The sequence below is a fragment of the Anguilla rostrata genome, chromosome 1 (assembly GCF_018555375.3).
Source record: "Anguilla rostrata isolate EN2019 chromosome 1, ASM1855537v3, whole genome shotgun sequence".
NCBI lineage: Eukaryota > Metazoa > Chordata > Actinopteri > Anguilliformes > Anguillidae > Anguilla > Anguilla rostrata.
Genome location: NC_057933.1, coordinates 18,939,673 through 18,955,306, shown reverse-complemented (window position 1 = coordinate 18,955,306; position 15,634 = coordinate 18,939,673). Strand labels below are relative to the sequence as shown.

General features: G+C 37.4%; 2 protein-coding genes across 17 annotated transcripts in view; one reads left to right on the top strand and one right to left on the bottom strand.

The window, feature by feature from the left end:
• Nucleotides 1-664: 664 nt before the first annotated feature.
• Nucleotides 665-15,634, bottom strand: part of LOC135250772 (obscurin-like) — an 85,667-nt gene continuing 70,697 nt past the window's right edge. For all 7 annotated transcript variants that reach the window (XM_064327426.1, XM_064327451.1, XM_064327469.1 and 4 more), the window contains 6 exons: nt 8,158-8,481; nt 7,690-7,971; nt 3,547-3,858; nt 3,074-3,355; nt 1,365-1,478; nt 665-974 (listed from right to left, as the gene is read on the bottom strand). In XM_064327426.1, coding sequence (XP_064183496.1) covers nt 886-974; nt 1,365-1,478; nt 3,074-3,355; nt 3,547-3,858; nt 7,690-7,971; nt 8,158-8,481 — 1,403 coding nt within the window. In that variant the 3' untranslated portion in view covers nt 665-885. The remainder of the gene's footprint in view (nt 975-1,364; nt 1,479-3,073; nt 3,356-3,546; nt 3,859-7,689; nt 7,972-8,157; nt 8,482-15,634) is intronic.
• LOC135250788 (uncharacterized) overlaps nt 5,148-15,634 on the top strand; it is a 90,584-nt gene continuing 80,097 nt past the window's right edge. For 4 of the 10 annotated variants that reach the window (XM_064327540.1, XM_064327506.1, XM_064327531.1 and 1 more), the window contains exons 1-5: nt 5,148-5,644; nt 10,479-10,583; nt 11,310-11,633; nt 11,828-12,109; nt 12,530-12,607. In XM_064327540.1, the coding sequence (XP_064183610.1) occupies nt 10,517-10,583; nt 11,310-11,633; nt 11,828-12,109; nt 12,530-12,607 (751 nt within the window). In that variant the 5' untranslated portion in view covers nt 5,148-5,644; nt 10,479-10,516. Of the gene's footprint in view, nt 5,645-9,398; nt 10,024-10,478; nt 10,584-11,309; nt 11,634-11,827; nt 12,110-12,529; nt 12,608-15,634 lie in introns of those variants that run through there. The other 6 variants (XM_064327512.1, XM_064327522.1, XM_064327555.1 and 3 more) reach the window with 6 other exon arrangements.

The window sequence follows — 15,634 nt, the reverse complement described above, 5'->3', positions numbered from 1 at the left end:
CAAATGTGTACTACTACATGTCAATGCTGGTAGAAGTGGAATGACAGCTACCATCACAAGTAAATTCAATGCACAAACTCTTGCTTATTGCACTGATTAGACATATAAAGAACTAAACTGCCCTCTTGTGGAAAAATGTATACATTGCAGCAGAGGTTTCCCAACGCAATCCTGGGGACCCGCTGTGGTTGTTGATTTTTATTCTGAATACCAATGAGCAGTTAATTGCTCTTAATTAGACACGTTCTGTCTACTGAGGGATGATTTCCCCTCTTAAGGTCACATTATGTCAGAAAAAGTTATGTTTACTATGAGGAATATAAGTGCGGTCCCCTTGTCACTGAAAATAAGCTATGTGTGAAAACACATTTGCAGAATTAAAAATGAATAGTATGAAAACAACTACATTACAGTCATATCAAAACATGACTAAATCGATTAACGTAATTACATTGTGAGAACTAAGCATTTTTCAAGGCACATTAGGTGCACAGACTTGTGTTGAATTGACTTACCCCTGACAAGCATTAACTATATAATTGATTAGAGCAAAAGCCTTAATACCAGAACATATTTCAGGAATGGTTTTATACAACAGGTCCAACAGGTGATGATATGAAAACACATGCTATGCTAAGACAGTAGATATGGGAAAGGATGTATCTTCAGGATTTTGTGAATCAGTTTTTATTTCAACTAGGGCCAGCATTAAGCAAAGCATTTAAATGAGAAATGCCCAGAATATTGTTTCATCATAGCAGTATGTATACTGTGCAGAACAGTAAAAAATGGCAGGCCAATGGCAGGTTTAAGATATGCAGTAACTGTAACTGAATTATTATTTCCCTTATATTCATATCGATGTTACAAGTCATTGCATGCATTTTACTGGGTGACTGAGAAATTAGGAACTGCGTTTCTGTCCAACATCTCTGTATTGACATAATCCAAAGAGGGTCCAGAGGGCATGTGGTCTACAGGAAACAAAAAAGGTGTAACAGTCAGTTCTCAGCAGTACAGTCTTACACCACTTGTTCTAGTACTACAGCGTGGTTCTGATGGTGCAATTTACACAATGACTACACTGACTGATGTAGTCTGATTTTATGCTACTGACACAGTAATTTACACATTGGTACAGTCTGATCGCATACTTCTGATACAATATTTTACATACTTTTGCATTGACACTATAATGTAAACACTGATCTTCCCTTATCGTGGTGTTTGTGACGACTATTTAATGATGTAGCTTTATCACTGACATTCCTATATGACATATTTTCAGTGTATTATAAATGTTTCACACTACACAAATACTGTAGTCTGCCATTTGTGGAAACACCTGCTCCTCATTGTGTCACCTGTGTGTGCATGTTTCCTCCTCCTTATGTAAAAGATGGTTCCAATAATCGGGGGGATGGCCAGGAGAAGGAAGAAGACAACCAGTCGGGCCGGCAACTCTCGGTACGTACCATCTACGAAAATATCAGACAAACAGACAGACAGGCGTTCACATCTGAGGGCATGGAGTGAAATGTAAAAATCACTGAAATTCCTAAATGAACTTCAAATATTAACAATCCTGATCATTTGCAATAGTGTTATTTGCATTGAGATGCAAATTGTAGTTGACAGCTTTGTGTTGTGATGATGATAAGTTAGCTCTGTTAACATTCAGCTCCTTTTATGAAACTGTACAATACAAAGCAAACTATTCCTATATTAACTTAATTGTGTGTCATAGACAGTATTTATTCATCCATACCTGAATAGAGGGCAATTCTAATAGAATAGCTTTGTAACTTCTCCTGATGCATATTTACTGATGCAATTTAGGTTCAGTATTGTGTTCAAGTCAACAAGATCTATGGAACCTACGCACTTACCAACCGCGCAAGTGTTACTTCCTGCTGTTCCTCATTTGTGCTCGCAGCTGAAGAGGACTGAGAGCTGCTATTAAGGCTCCTCCTCTGTCCTGTACTCAAGTTTACTGTTCTCACATACACTTTTGCCTTCTGTTGTTTGTTCTTTTGTTTTTACGTGACATGCAACACCCTCTTTTCCTGACTCCATGCAACACCATGCTTTACACACTGGCATTGCACAATCCGTAGCTTTGATTATGTATCAATGTATCAAGTGCAGTCCCTAAGAATTTGGACAGTGACACAATTTTTGTTGGGTTGCTTGTACTCCAGGATTTGAAATAAACCAATGGATTTGAGGAAGGATAAAGAGCAGATTGTCAGCTTTCATTTGAGGGTATTTTCTTCCATGTCTGTCGATCCGTGAAGGAATTACAGCCCTTTTTATACATACTCCTGCACCAAAAGTAATTGGACAATTACTGTCAGCTATGTCTTGCTCAGCTGTGTGTCATTGCATTGTTTCATGCACAAGAAAGCAAACAAACGTTATAGAATTGATTCTAGGTGTGGACTTTGCAGTTGGGGTAAGTTGCTGTTGTCTCTCAACACTATGACCAAATAAGTGTCAATGCCAGTAAAGCAGGCCATCATGAGCTGAAAAATCTGAATAAATGAACAGAGACATAGCCAAAACATTGGGTGTGCCAAAGTCAACTGTTTGATATAATGTGCGGCAGGGTCAGTTAAATCCTGGGTAATGTTAGCCAGCTACAATGTGCCAAACTATGCAATGAAAGTGGATGGGAGAGTGGCACGCACAGTAAGAGATGTAGCATTTATGAGAATTGAAACAGTGTTGTTGTGTTCTTGTGGTATTTTAATATTTAATATTTTGCATTAAGATTATTTTTAAAGGCCTGTTAACAGTAATAAAGTGAACTTGAAATTGTTAAATCTGTCTGTCCTCCAACAATATTAAAAATGAAACCATCTCCCCATACATTTCTTTACGACAAAAACTTTTAGACGACAACTGATGAAAAACATAGCTGATCCAATTTTTTAAAATTATTTTTGCAGCTAAAATATTCAATGCACACAAAATAAATAATTTTGATTTAAAAGTACATACTGTCCTGATACTATTATGAATGGCAAGTAACTTCTGTTGTCTTCTAACAAGAAAGAAAGCCAGCTCTTACCAGTGAAGATGGTGGTATAACTGTGTGAGGCCTTCAGCTTCCCCTCCTCAGTTAGCTGGCATCTCCACTTCATATTGCGGTCTGAGCGCTCAAGTGTCACAGTCAGATTGGAGGAGCATTCTGACTCTGACAGCTTGTGCCTGCTTCCCTGCAGTGGGGCTCCTGTCTCATTAACCCAGCTCACTCTAATGCTTTTTCCACAAGGATCAGAGCTGTGGAGTTTACAGACAAGAGTAACTGTACTACCAATCTTCAGCTCTGTCACTGGAGAAGATGCAAAGACTGAAAATGAAACATGAGATATAGTTACATGTCTGCACGTTCTCAGAAAATAAATGTATGAAGTTGATTTACACAAATAATTATTTTAGTAGGAAATGACACTATTTTAAAGTTAACTGCATCATCATTAGTTAACTGCATTCATACATCATTCTGAGAGAATCTTACAAATTCCAAATGGAAATACTTACTGTTGAGAAGAGACAAGTTAATTTCAGAACAATGTGTAATATGGTCTGAGTGACAGTGGTACCATCCAGCATCAGCACTGGTAAGATCATTAATGTGCAAAGAACAATTAGTTCCCACTCTCAGCCTTCTAGCTATCTGTTGATTTTCAGCGTTGACCACTCCAAGTGTGACCAATTCAATAGATTCTTGTGATCCAGCACTGCCCCAGATCCACGTAATTGAGGAGCAGTTAAAAGAGCCATGAAGGTTGCATGGTAAACTGACAAGCTCTTCCACACTGGAGTACACTGTAGGTTCTGAACCACTGACACCTGGGGAAAATAAATAAAGCCCATTTAAAACAGAGCTCAGAGATATTCAGGTTACAAGATACAACATAATTTTGAACAAATCAATAAATCTGGTTTTAAGAGACAGATAACATACCAACTATTTTTGTGTTTAGAAACAGTTCAGTTTTACAGAAACAGTTTAGTCGCTGACACTGTGAGGTTGATGAGGAGGCAGAAAAGCACACATCAGAATAAAAGGGCACCTTTTATCAAAGTGTATAACAACGTATTGCTCCATCTTTCAACCATTGCACATTTGTGTTTTTGGTGATATGCAAAAACAAGAAAACAAACTAGAAAGAGCTATTTGGACCTTTTGAGTGAAATCTTTGACACTGACCGAGTTTTGACTGAGCTATACCAAAATATAATGTGTGGCAGGGTCAGTTAAATCCTGGGTAATGTTAGCCAGCTACAATGTGCCAAACTATGCAATGAAAGTGGATGGGAGAGTGGCACGCACCGTAAGAAATGCAGCATTTGTGAGAACTGAAACAGTGTTGTTGTGTTCTTGTGGTATTTTAATATTTAATATTTTGCATTAAGATTATTTTTAAAGGCCTGTTAACAGTAATAAAGTAAACTTGAAATTGTTAAATCTGTCTGTCTTCCAAAAATATTAAAAATGAAACCATCTCCCCATACATTCCTTTACATGGTTCTTGTCTTATTCTATTCCAAAATGCCTGGCTTCTCTCTCTCTCTCTCTCTCTCTCACCTGTGAAGAGGAGTATGATGTTGAAGAGTAGCCATGGCAGGAGTCCAGTCAGTCTGTGCACAGGCATTCTCACTTGCTGTCTTCTCTTTTAAAATCTAGGGTGCCTAAGACTTTTGCACAATACTGTATATATATTTCTGTTAAACAGTTTCCCAGCTTGGCTAAAAACAGTGCAACATGGTGACTGTAAATTTTGTGTGCTTTTCACTTCCCCTTCTATTTGTCTGCAAATATAACCACTTACTTTTAAGTCCTGTCATTCACAGTGGTAAACAGAAATAAGAAAAAAAAAAGACCCACAACGGAAAGATCATGTCAGAACATGTTCATTTGCATATCTGTTCTTCTGAAGAAAGAAACAGTATTATTTTGCGTAAAGACATACTCTATTTGAAAGTTCCAAAAATAACTAAAAGTATAATCTTCCACAGAATATCAGTTTACCATGTAACCATCATGGCTCTTTTAACTGTTCCTCAACTACGTGGGCCGGGTGCAATGGACGATCACCAAACGCTATTGAATTGATCACTCTTGGAGAGGTCAGAAATTAAAATCAAGAGAATTCTGGAAAGCTGAGAGTGGGACTTAACTGTTCTTTGCACATTAATAATCTTACCACAGCTGATGCTGGACAGTACTACTGTCGACTGTATTGCGATAAACAGAATTATTCGGATGTTTCTACTATTTTCTTGTCTCTTCTCAACAGTAAGTATTTCCATTTGATATTGGTCAGATTCCCTCAGAATGATGCATGAATGCAGTTGACTAATAATTACGCATAACTATGAAATAGTGTCGTTTCCTACTAAAACAATTGTTTGTGTAAATCACCTTCAAAAGTCTATTTTCTGAGCATGTGCAGTAGACATGTAACACCATGGATTGAATGGCGTCACAGTACCTCTCTCCTTCCACCGTTTCCGGATTTGGCAGGTCGTTGATCAAGGCTTTTATCTCTGACACTTTAAAAAGACGGTGGACGTAAACGATTGAGGCCTACCCTTCCACACCCGCCTGTGGGTTTGGACACTGGATCAGGGGGTAAGTGTCGAGGAGGACTTGTCCTTCGGGCTCTTTCTCCTCATCCGACTCTTCCTGTCCCCCCTCGGTTGCCACCGTCACTCCGGTGTCCGCCCAGGTTACTGGTTTGAAAATCCTCTTCTTCTTTCTTAAGGTTACATAAAAGCGAGTAAACAGTAATTTCTCATTTTTCCCTTACATATCTCATGTTGCATTTCAGTCATTGCGTCCTCTACACTGACAGAACTGAAGATTGGTCTTGTGGAAAAAGCGTTAGAGTCAGTTGGGTTAGTGAGACAGGAGCCCCACTGCGGGGAAACAGGCACAAGCTGTCAGAGTCAGAATGCTCCTCCAGTCTGACTGTGACACTTGAGCACTCAGACCGCAACATTAAGTAGAGATGCCAGCTCACTGTGGAGGGGAAGCAGAAGGCCTCACACAATTACACCACCAGCTTCCCAGGTAATAGCTGGCTTTCCTTCTTGTTAGAAGATAACAGAAGTTACTTGCCATTCATAATAGTATCAGGACAGTATGGACTTTTAAATCAAAATTATTTATTTTGTGTGCATTGAATATTTTAGCTGCAAACATAATTTAAAAAAATTGGGTCGGCTATGTTTTTCATCAGTTTTCATCTTCATAACATTTTCGTAAATATGAGGTTCACTCTTACATGCATTATTAAAGTTATTGGGCCTCATTCACAAAGCTTTTCTTAAATTATTCTTACTTTTGTTCTTTAAAATGTTCCTGAGAAAAACATATCCCACACATATTTTGTGCATATCCCAGGTGTATGAGATGATGAATGCTGACTGTAAATTTTATGCGCAATCCTGTTCATGTGGTTAGCATAAGGAAACAGCCATGAACAAATACAGATAAGAAAAAAAATGATGAATGCTGAAATGTTTATGGAAGTGTTCTTACACACAGTTTGCGTGTCAAATGTGATAGTACAAATGTTTTGTGAATGAGGCCCAACGAGAATACCAGTGCCATATATTTTTTCCTCTCTTTGTATCAATCAAACATCCAATAATAGCAGTAGTGAGTTTTCATTGTTTTTTGCACGAGTGGTTCCATTCCCCTTTTTATCCATTAACATCATTTCTAAAAGTCATAATGAAATTATTATAGGGCACGCAATAGATGAGAAGGAGGAGGGTTAATGTGACATTTCAGCTTTTCAGCTGAAAAATCTGAATAAATGAACAGAGACATAGCCAAAACATTGGGTGTGCCAAAGTCAACTGTTTGATACACTGTTAAGGAGCAACAACACACCAGTAAGCTGATGAATATCAATGATGGGCTACAGAAGATCACTGAAGTAGATGACTAAAGTATACTTTCAATTGTGCAGAAAAAAACCCTTGTTATCTGTTAAACAGATCAAAACACTGTGCAGGATGCTGGCAGAGATGTGTCAAAAAGACTACCATAAAGAGAAGGCTACAAATAGCATAACCACAGAGCATCACCACAACATGCAAAAGCCTCACACTGCTAAGCCTCAGGAACAGAAGATCCAAGTTATCGTTTGCTAAAAAGTACATGAAAAAACTGAGTTCTGGAACAAAGTCTTATGGACAGATGAGATGAGTATTCACCTTTATTTACCAAAGTAAAGAATATTGATAGGAAAGATTAAAGTAAGAATTCAACTTCATTTTTTGTTGAAAGACCTCTAGGGAGTTGAAAGACCTCTAGGGAATTTTAAATGAACACAGAGCAGTTCAGAAGTCCATGAAAAAACTGTCAACAAATCTAGCTATAAAGAACTAGATTTGCATCATGGTTTTAGCACTCTTAGTTTAAACTTTAAAGATTAAACTATGCAATTTAGGCTTCCACGTGGAAGTAACTGTATCTGTGTGGAACAAATTCTTCATTTTTAACCTTTCACAACTTAAATTTAACCATAAATTATGTTTGCAGCTAAAATATTCAATGCACACTAAATAAATAATTTTGATTTAAAAGTCCATACTGGCCTGATACTGTTATGAATGGCAAGTAACTTCTGTTGTCTTCTAACTAAAAGGAAAGCCAGCTCTTACCAGGGAAGCTTGTGGTGTAACTGTGTGAGGCCTTCAGCTTCCCCTCCTCAGTTAGCTGGCATCTCCACTTCATGTTACGCTCTGAGTGCTCAAGCGTCACAGTCAGACCGGAGGAGCATTCTGACTCTGACAGTTTGTGCCTGTTTCCCTGCAGTGGGACTCCTGTCTCACTAACCCAACTGACTCTAACACTTTTTCCACAAGACCCAGGGCTGTGAAGTTCACAGACAAGAGTAACTGTACTACCAATCTTCAGCTCTGTCACTGGCGAAGATGCAAAGACTGAAAATGAAACATGAGATATTGTTACATGTCTACCCCCGAAAATAGAGTTAAGAAGCTGATTTACACAAATAATAATTTTAGTAGGAAATGACCCCATTTTAAAGTTAACTGCATAATCATTAGTTATCTGCATTCATGCATCATTCTGAGATAATCTGACTAATTCCAAATGTAAATACTTACCGTTGAGAAGAGACAAGTTAATAACAGAAGCATCTTCATAATCGTTTTTATTGTGATACAGTCGACAGTAGTACTGTCCAACATCAGCAGTGGTAAGATTATTCATGTGTAAAGAACAGTTAGGTCCCACTCTCAGCTTTCCAGATTTCTCTTGATTTTCATCTCTGACCTTTCCATGAATAAGCAATTCAATATAGCTCCTTGATTGTCCATTTCTCCCTGCACACGTAGTTGATGAACTGTTAAAAGAACCATGATAGGTGAATGATAAACTGACAAGCTCTCCCACACTGGAGTACACTGTAGGTTCTGAACCACTGGTACCTGGGGAAAATGAATAAGGCCCATTTAAAACAGAGCTCAGAGATATTCAGGTTAGAAGATACAACATAATTTTGAACAAATCAATAAATCTGGTTTAAAGAGACAGATAACATATCAACTACTTTTCTGTTTAGATTTACAGAAACATAGTTTAGTCGCTTATACAGTGAGGGTGATGAGGTGATGAAGTATTACTGCAAGTTTCTGAAAAGGGATTAATATTATGAAGTACAGCTTCATTTCCCATCTAAGAACTTTCCACAAAACAATAGGCCGAAGTTTTTTTCTAACTTTTTAATGACTAAGACAATATTAATGCACATAATTGCTTGTCAGGACATGACATAGACACCCTGGTAACTATTTAAGATCAACTGTGTTTGATTGACATCACAGGTTTACTCAAAATAGAATGATCCATTTATATTTTACAATTTCTTTAACAGTGCAGTTATACATTCCAGCACTTTTCTTGCATTCCATGTATTTACTCTTTGTTCAGTGCCATAGACATGTATATATATATATATATATATATATATATATATATATTATATATATACGAGAGAGAGAGAGCAGGCAGAAATGCAGAAGAGAAATATATCATATAGGGTTCATTTACTCAGCAGTTGTCTATTTAACAGTTTCCCAGCGTGGCTAAAAACAGCATAACATGGTGACGTAGATTGTGTGTGATTTTCACTCCCCCATTTGTCAGCAAATATAACCACTTACTTTTAAGATCTATCACTCACAGTGGTAAACAGAAAAAAATGACCCGCAATGGAAAGATCATGTCAAAACACGCTAATTTGCATATCTGTTCTTCTGAATAAAGAAGTATTATTTTGTGTAAATACATTCTCTATTTAAAAGTTCCAACAATAACTAAAATTAAAAATAATCTTCTACCAAATTCCTGTTTGATGGAATAATCTCCCATTGCAAAACTCACCTTTTTAGTCAATCCTATAGTAAAACATGTGGGAAGCTTGGATCAGGATCATAGAGCTGTCAGAAGAGTTGAGCTTATGTTTCTGTCACCCGGTCACTGCATGTGAATGCTCTGGATTGCTGTTCTGCACTAACTAGCACCTACTCATATTGCAGCTGGCCATCTAGGGAGCATACGGACACTGTTATACCTTGTTTGTAAAACAACTAAAAACCACAGATTGATGCTCAAAGAATCTTCAGTGAGATCACTCAATTTAGGCAGACAAGCACAAAGAACTGAACCTCTGTACACCAGTGTTCACTCTTCCAAATAAAATCTCAGGCCATCCTCCGAAATACAGTACATACTTAAAATGGCAGGTTTGTGGCCACCATACTGCATAATGTCTCATAATTATGGTTCATAACACTAAGCATGCTCTGAAATTTTCCAGATGTGTTCTCATGCACTTGATGGTGAAGGTAATTTGTATTTGGGATTGAAGCATTCTGAATTCATACATCAAGGAACATCAGAGAATACCCCAGCAGATAAAAATAACTATGATCCAAAAGAGATGCCAGTGATGCCAAGCATTAGTTCTGGTGAGGTCAGTGTGTGCAGTAAAACAACATTAAAGGACTATAATTTATTGACACCCTCATCTCATCCTATCTTACCACAAATTTGGTAACAAATACAATGTGGATTTGAACTGCAATGTATTAAAATAGCTTGTAAAGTTGTGTTCCACTGTCTGACCCATCCTTCATTTTGTACTGAAAGAGGAAATCAAGTGCAACAGTATAGTATGTACAAAAGAAATCATTTTCATCAAAATGGATGGATCAGAAGACTAACATTTAGCATAGCCGACTTGGTTTGCATTATCCATAAATGAAACTAGAAACATTTTTCATACTTAAAGTGTGGTGGGTCATCAGGTTACAAAAAAATAAAAATTTAAAGAAAAGAAAAAAATCTTTCATGGCATATTGCGTCACTGAGAAAATGACCTTCCTTTTTCATGCGCTGACACTGAACTGCACCCCTGATACAGTTTGAGAATTGAGACAAGAGAGAAGACAGCAAGTAAGAATGCCTGTGCACAGACTGACCGGACTCCGGCCATGGCTACTCTTCAACATCATACTCCTCTTCACAGGTGAGAGAGAGAAAGCCAGGCATTTTAGAATAGAACAAGACAAGAACCATGTAAAGGAATGTATGAGGAGATGGTTTCATTTTTAATATTTTTGGAGGACAGACAAATTTAACAATTTCAAGTTTACTTTATTACTGTTTAAAGGCCTTTAAAAATAATCATAATGCAAAATATTAAGTATTAAAATACCACAAGAACACAACAACACTGTTTCAGTTCTCACAAATGCTGCATTTCTTACAGTGTGTGCCACTCTCCCATCCACTTTCATTGCATAGTTTGGCACATTGTAGCTGGCTAACATTACCCAGGATTTAACTGACCCCGCCGCACATTATATTTTAGTATAGCTCAGTCAAAACTTGGTCAGTGTCAAAGATTTCACTCAAAACGTCCAAATAGCTCTTTCTAGTTTGTTTTCTTGTTTTTGAATATCATCAAAAACACAAATGTGCAATGGTTGGAAGATGGAGCAATACATTGTTGTACACTTTGATAAAAGATGCCCTTTTATTCTGACGTGTGCTTTTCTGCCTCCTCATCAACCTCACTGTGTCAGCGATTAAACTGTGTCTGTAAAACTAAACTGTTTCTAATCACAAAAACAGTTGGTATGTTATCTGTGTCTTTAAACCAGATTTATTGATTTGTTCAAAATTATGTTGTATCTTGTAACCTGAATATCTCTGAGCTCTGTTTTAAATGGGCTTTATTTATTTTCCTCAGGTGTCAGTGGTTCAGAACTTACAGTGTACTCCGGTGCAGGAGAGCTTGTCAGTTTACCATGTAACCCTCATGGCTCTTTTAACTGTCCCTCAATTACGTGGCTCCGGAGCAGTGTTGGATCACAAGACTCTATTGAATTGGTCACTTATGGAGCGGTCAAAGCTAAAGATCAACAGTTAGCTAGAAGGCTGAGTGTGGGAACTGATTGTTCTTTGCACATTAATAATCTTACCACTGCTGATGCTGGACGGTACTACTATCGACTGTATCGCAATGGAAACGATTATACAGATGTTTCTGTTATTAACTTGTCTATTCTCAACAGTAAGTATTTCCATTTGGAATTTGTAAGATTCTCTCAGAATGATGCATGACTGCAGCTGACTAATGATTATGCAGTTAATTATAAAATAGTGTCATTTCCTACTAAAATAATTATTTGTATTAATTAGCTTCATAAGCTTATTTTCTGAGCATGTCCAATAGACATGTAACTATATCTCATGTTTCATTTTCAGTCTTTGCATCCTCTCCACTGACAGAGCTGAAGATTGGTAGTACAGTTACTCTTGTCTGTAAACTCCACAGCCCTAGGCCTTGTGTAAAAAGCATTAGAGTGTTCTGGGTTAGTGAGACAGGAGCCCCACTGCAGGGAGCCAGGTACAAGCTGTCACAGTCAGAATGCTCCTCCAGTCTGACTGTGACACTTGAGCGCTCAGACCGTAACATGAAGTGGAGATGCCAGCTAACTGTGGAGGGGAAGCTAAAGGCCTCACACAGTTACACCACCATCTTCCCTGGTAAGAGCTGGCTTTCCTTCTTGTTAGAAGACAACAGAAGTTACATGCCATTCATAATAGTATCAGGACAGTATGAACTTTTAAATCAAAATTATTTATTTTGTATGCATCATCAAAAACACAAATGTGTAATGGTTGAAAGATGGAGTAATACGTTGTTGTACACTTTGATAAAAGTTGCCCTTTTATTCTGACGTGTGCTTTTCTGCCTCCTCATCAACCTCACTGTGTCAGCGACTAAACTGTTTCTGTAAAACTAAACTGTTTCTGTAAAACTAAACTGTTTCTAAACACAAAAACAGTTGGTATGTTATCTGTCTCTTTAAACCAGATTTATTGATTTGTTCAAAATTATGTTTTATCTTGTAACCTGACTATGTCTGAGCTCTGTTTTAAATGGGCTTTATTTATTTTCCCCAGGTGTCAGTGGATCGGAACCTACAGTGTACTCCAGTTCAGGAGAGCTTGTCTCACACAGTTACACCACCATCTTCCCTGGTAAGAGCTGGCTTTCCTTTTAGTTAGAAGACAACAGAAGTTACCTGCCATTCATAATAGAATCAGGACAGTATGTACTTCTAAATCAAAATTATTTATTTTATGCAAATTGAATATTTTAGCTGCAAACATAATTTAAATATATTGGGTCAGCTATGTTTTTCATCAGTTTTCGTCTTCATAACATTTTCATCAATATGAGGTTCACTCTTACATGCATTATTAACATTATTGGGCCTCATTCACAAAACTTTTCTTATACTATTCTTACTTTTGTTCTTAAAAATGTTCCTGAGAATAACCAATATTGGATTCATGTCACATGTGCATACCTTTGTTTTTGTGCATATCCCAGGTGTATGAGATGATGAATGCTGACAGTAAATTTTATATGCGATCCTGTTCATGTGATTAGCATACGGAAACAGCCATTAACAAATACAGATATGAAAAAAAATATGAATGCTGAAATGTTCATGAAACGTTCTTGCGCAGTTTGCGATCAAATGCGATTGTACACGTTTCGTGAATGAGGCTAAATGAGAACACCAATGCCATTTATTTTTTCCTCTCTTTGTATCAGTCGAACATCCAAAAATAGTAGTAGTGAGTTTTCATTGTTTCTTGCACGAGTGGTAAGTCAGTTCCATTCCCATTTTTCCTATCCATTAACATCATTTATAAAAGGCATAATTAATTTATTAAAGGGCACACAATAGATGAGAACAAGGAGGGTTAATGTGACATTGCAGCTTTTTAAAACAAAGTGAAATGATAGACCTGTGGTATGTTGTCAAACTGGATCAAAAAACATTTGAATTATTGGAAACTGACTATCCCTGCAACCTTGCCCAAGATAAGTGGGTGTAGATAATGTATGGATAGCTGGAGAAACTGACCACAAAATCTGTTTGTACCCAGACTCAGATGAAAATGAGAGCGATGCCTGGATTGGCTTTGGAGTGGCTATATGTGTAGCTGTTGTCCTGATTGTGATATTGACCATGATATGCAGGAGAAGAACAGGTAAGACACTATCTTAATCAGTCCTAGTTTTAGACCTGAACTGCCTCATGATAAGCTTTGCATTATAATACTAACTTCTCCCATTATTTCCTTAGTTCAAAGGAAGACGGCACATAATCATGTTTCACAGAGCCACACAGTTACCGATCAGAACAAAGTGAGTGAATATAAGTTTCAGCTAAATTCTGTTTTTACGGCGGTGTTGTTTTGCAGTACACCTGCTATAATATATTATTTGTATGCAGGGAGAGAGTGAGGACACCGTTACCTATGCTGTGGTCAATCCCGCTGCCGGTGGAAAAAGGAAACAAGACCAAGAAAGTGCTGTGCTCGAAACTGAATATGCCATCATTAAAACCTCGCACAACTCAAATAAACCGTGATACTTCCTAACGTAGAAGGCTTGGAAATGACTGCAGACTTGTGAATTTAAGTGCTGCAGCGCTTTGGGAACTTTTAGCAACACACTTCAGAGGTAACGATCTTTTGTTTCACTGTTGACAAGGCAAAGGTGCTTGGCTCATTGTGCCAGCTGTTTAGGGGTTGCCTACTGCGTACAGGAAGCTCATTAACTACTGAGTTTAGGATGAAAGGTCTTGGCCTCACAGGTGAAACCAAACGGAAAAGCACCACAGATGATTTCATAGGGGGCTAATGGAAGGTGAAATTTTTTGAGCTCTTGAGGTCACTTCAAATTCACAAGCTCTGGGCTCCGCCTCCCATTGTGCAACATGTGGCATATCATGCAATTCACTGTAAATTTTACGCAATATAGTTTCTTGTATAGGTAATTCTCTTTAGCATTGTAAGCATGTCAACATGGCAAAGGTGTTTGGCACCATGTTGGCTGGGGCGGCTGATGACTGGATGCCAGTTAAGCACCGGCTTTGGATAATCATTTCTTCATAAAAGAAACTAGAGAAGGTGATAAGAATAATTTAAAAAAATTATATATACATTTTTTTTTAATTGGAAAAATATAGCTGTTACGCTCCATATTTGTGAGCAACATTCCACGTCATGTTTATAATGAGTGTATTAGCAAGATGGAGCATCATTTTTTATAGTTATATGTTTATTTAACGGCGAGTTGTGATAATGCAGCTCCTTGTGTTATTGGTAGATAAGTAGCTCATTTTTACATTGTTCTGTATCAACTGGCTTTCTAATTTAATATTTATATGTAATACTGTATAACCTGGTTTGGAGTTTGTCTGTGGACGACAATGATATCCAATATGTGTGGAAATAAAATTATATCAAAGCCAGACTCTGTTTCTCCAGTTTCACTCCTGTTCTGGTCCTGCACCTATAAGAAAGGCTATGTGCATATGTGATTAGCGTGTATTATAGTGTACTGAAGCACTTCACATTAAGTCAGTGGAGCAAAGTGAAACGTTCTGTGAACTTTTCCATCCACCAGATGGTGCTATTAGTTCCTTGTAATTGTTTTTTTCATAATCCTTTATTTAACCCTCCTGTTCTGTTCATTTTTTAGGTACAGCAAAAATGTTCCCGGGTGATATAAACATACAGGGGGGGTTTGCAAATACATGAAATGAACCATTTTCATTTAGAATGTTGGTTACACTAATTAAGGCCAGTAGAAGAAGTTTCATACTGAAAAAATAATTTTAAGTATTTTTCCTAGATTTTCAAACTTTAAAAAGGGTCAATTTGACCCGCAACATAACAGGAGGGTTAAGCTTAAAATAACAGACCTTCAAACATGTTCAGTTCAAAATGACAGGATAAGTACAAAAAAAAAAAAAAAACATGATTTTGAGGCACATTTCTAAATGAGTGCACTTTTGATAGGCATGTTGCAGTTATCTTGTTTTCGCACGTGAGAACATTTCTATGATGTATTCATGAGTTCGCTCAGTTTAATTTGATAGGATTACAGGTATTTCTCAGAATGTACAGGTTATCCCAGTTCTCAGAGATTCTTTGAAGCATCAATTAAAATCCCAGCCTTTAATGGTATGTTCTGCAGCAAAA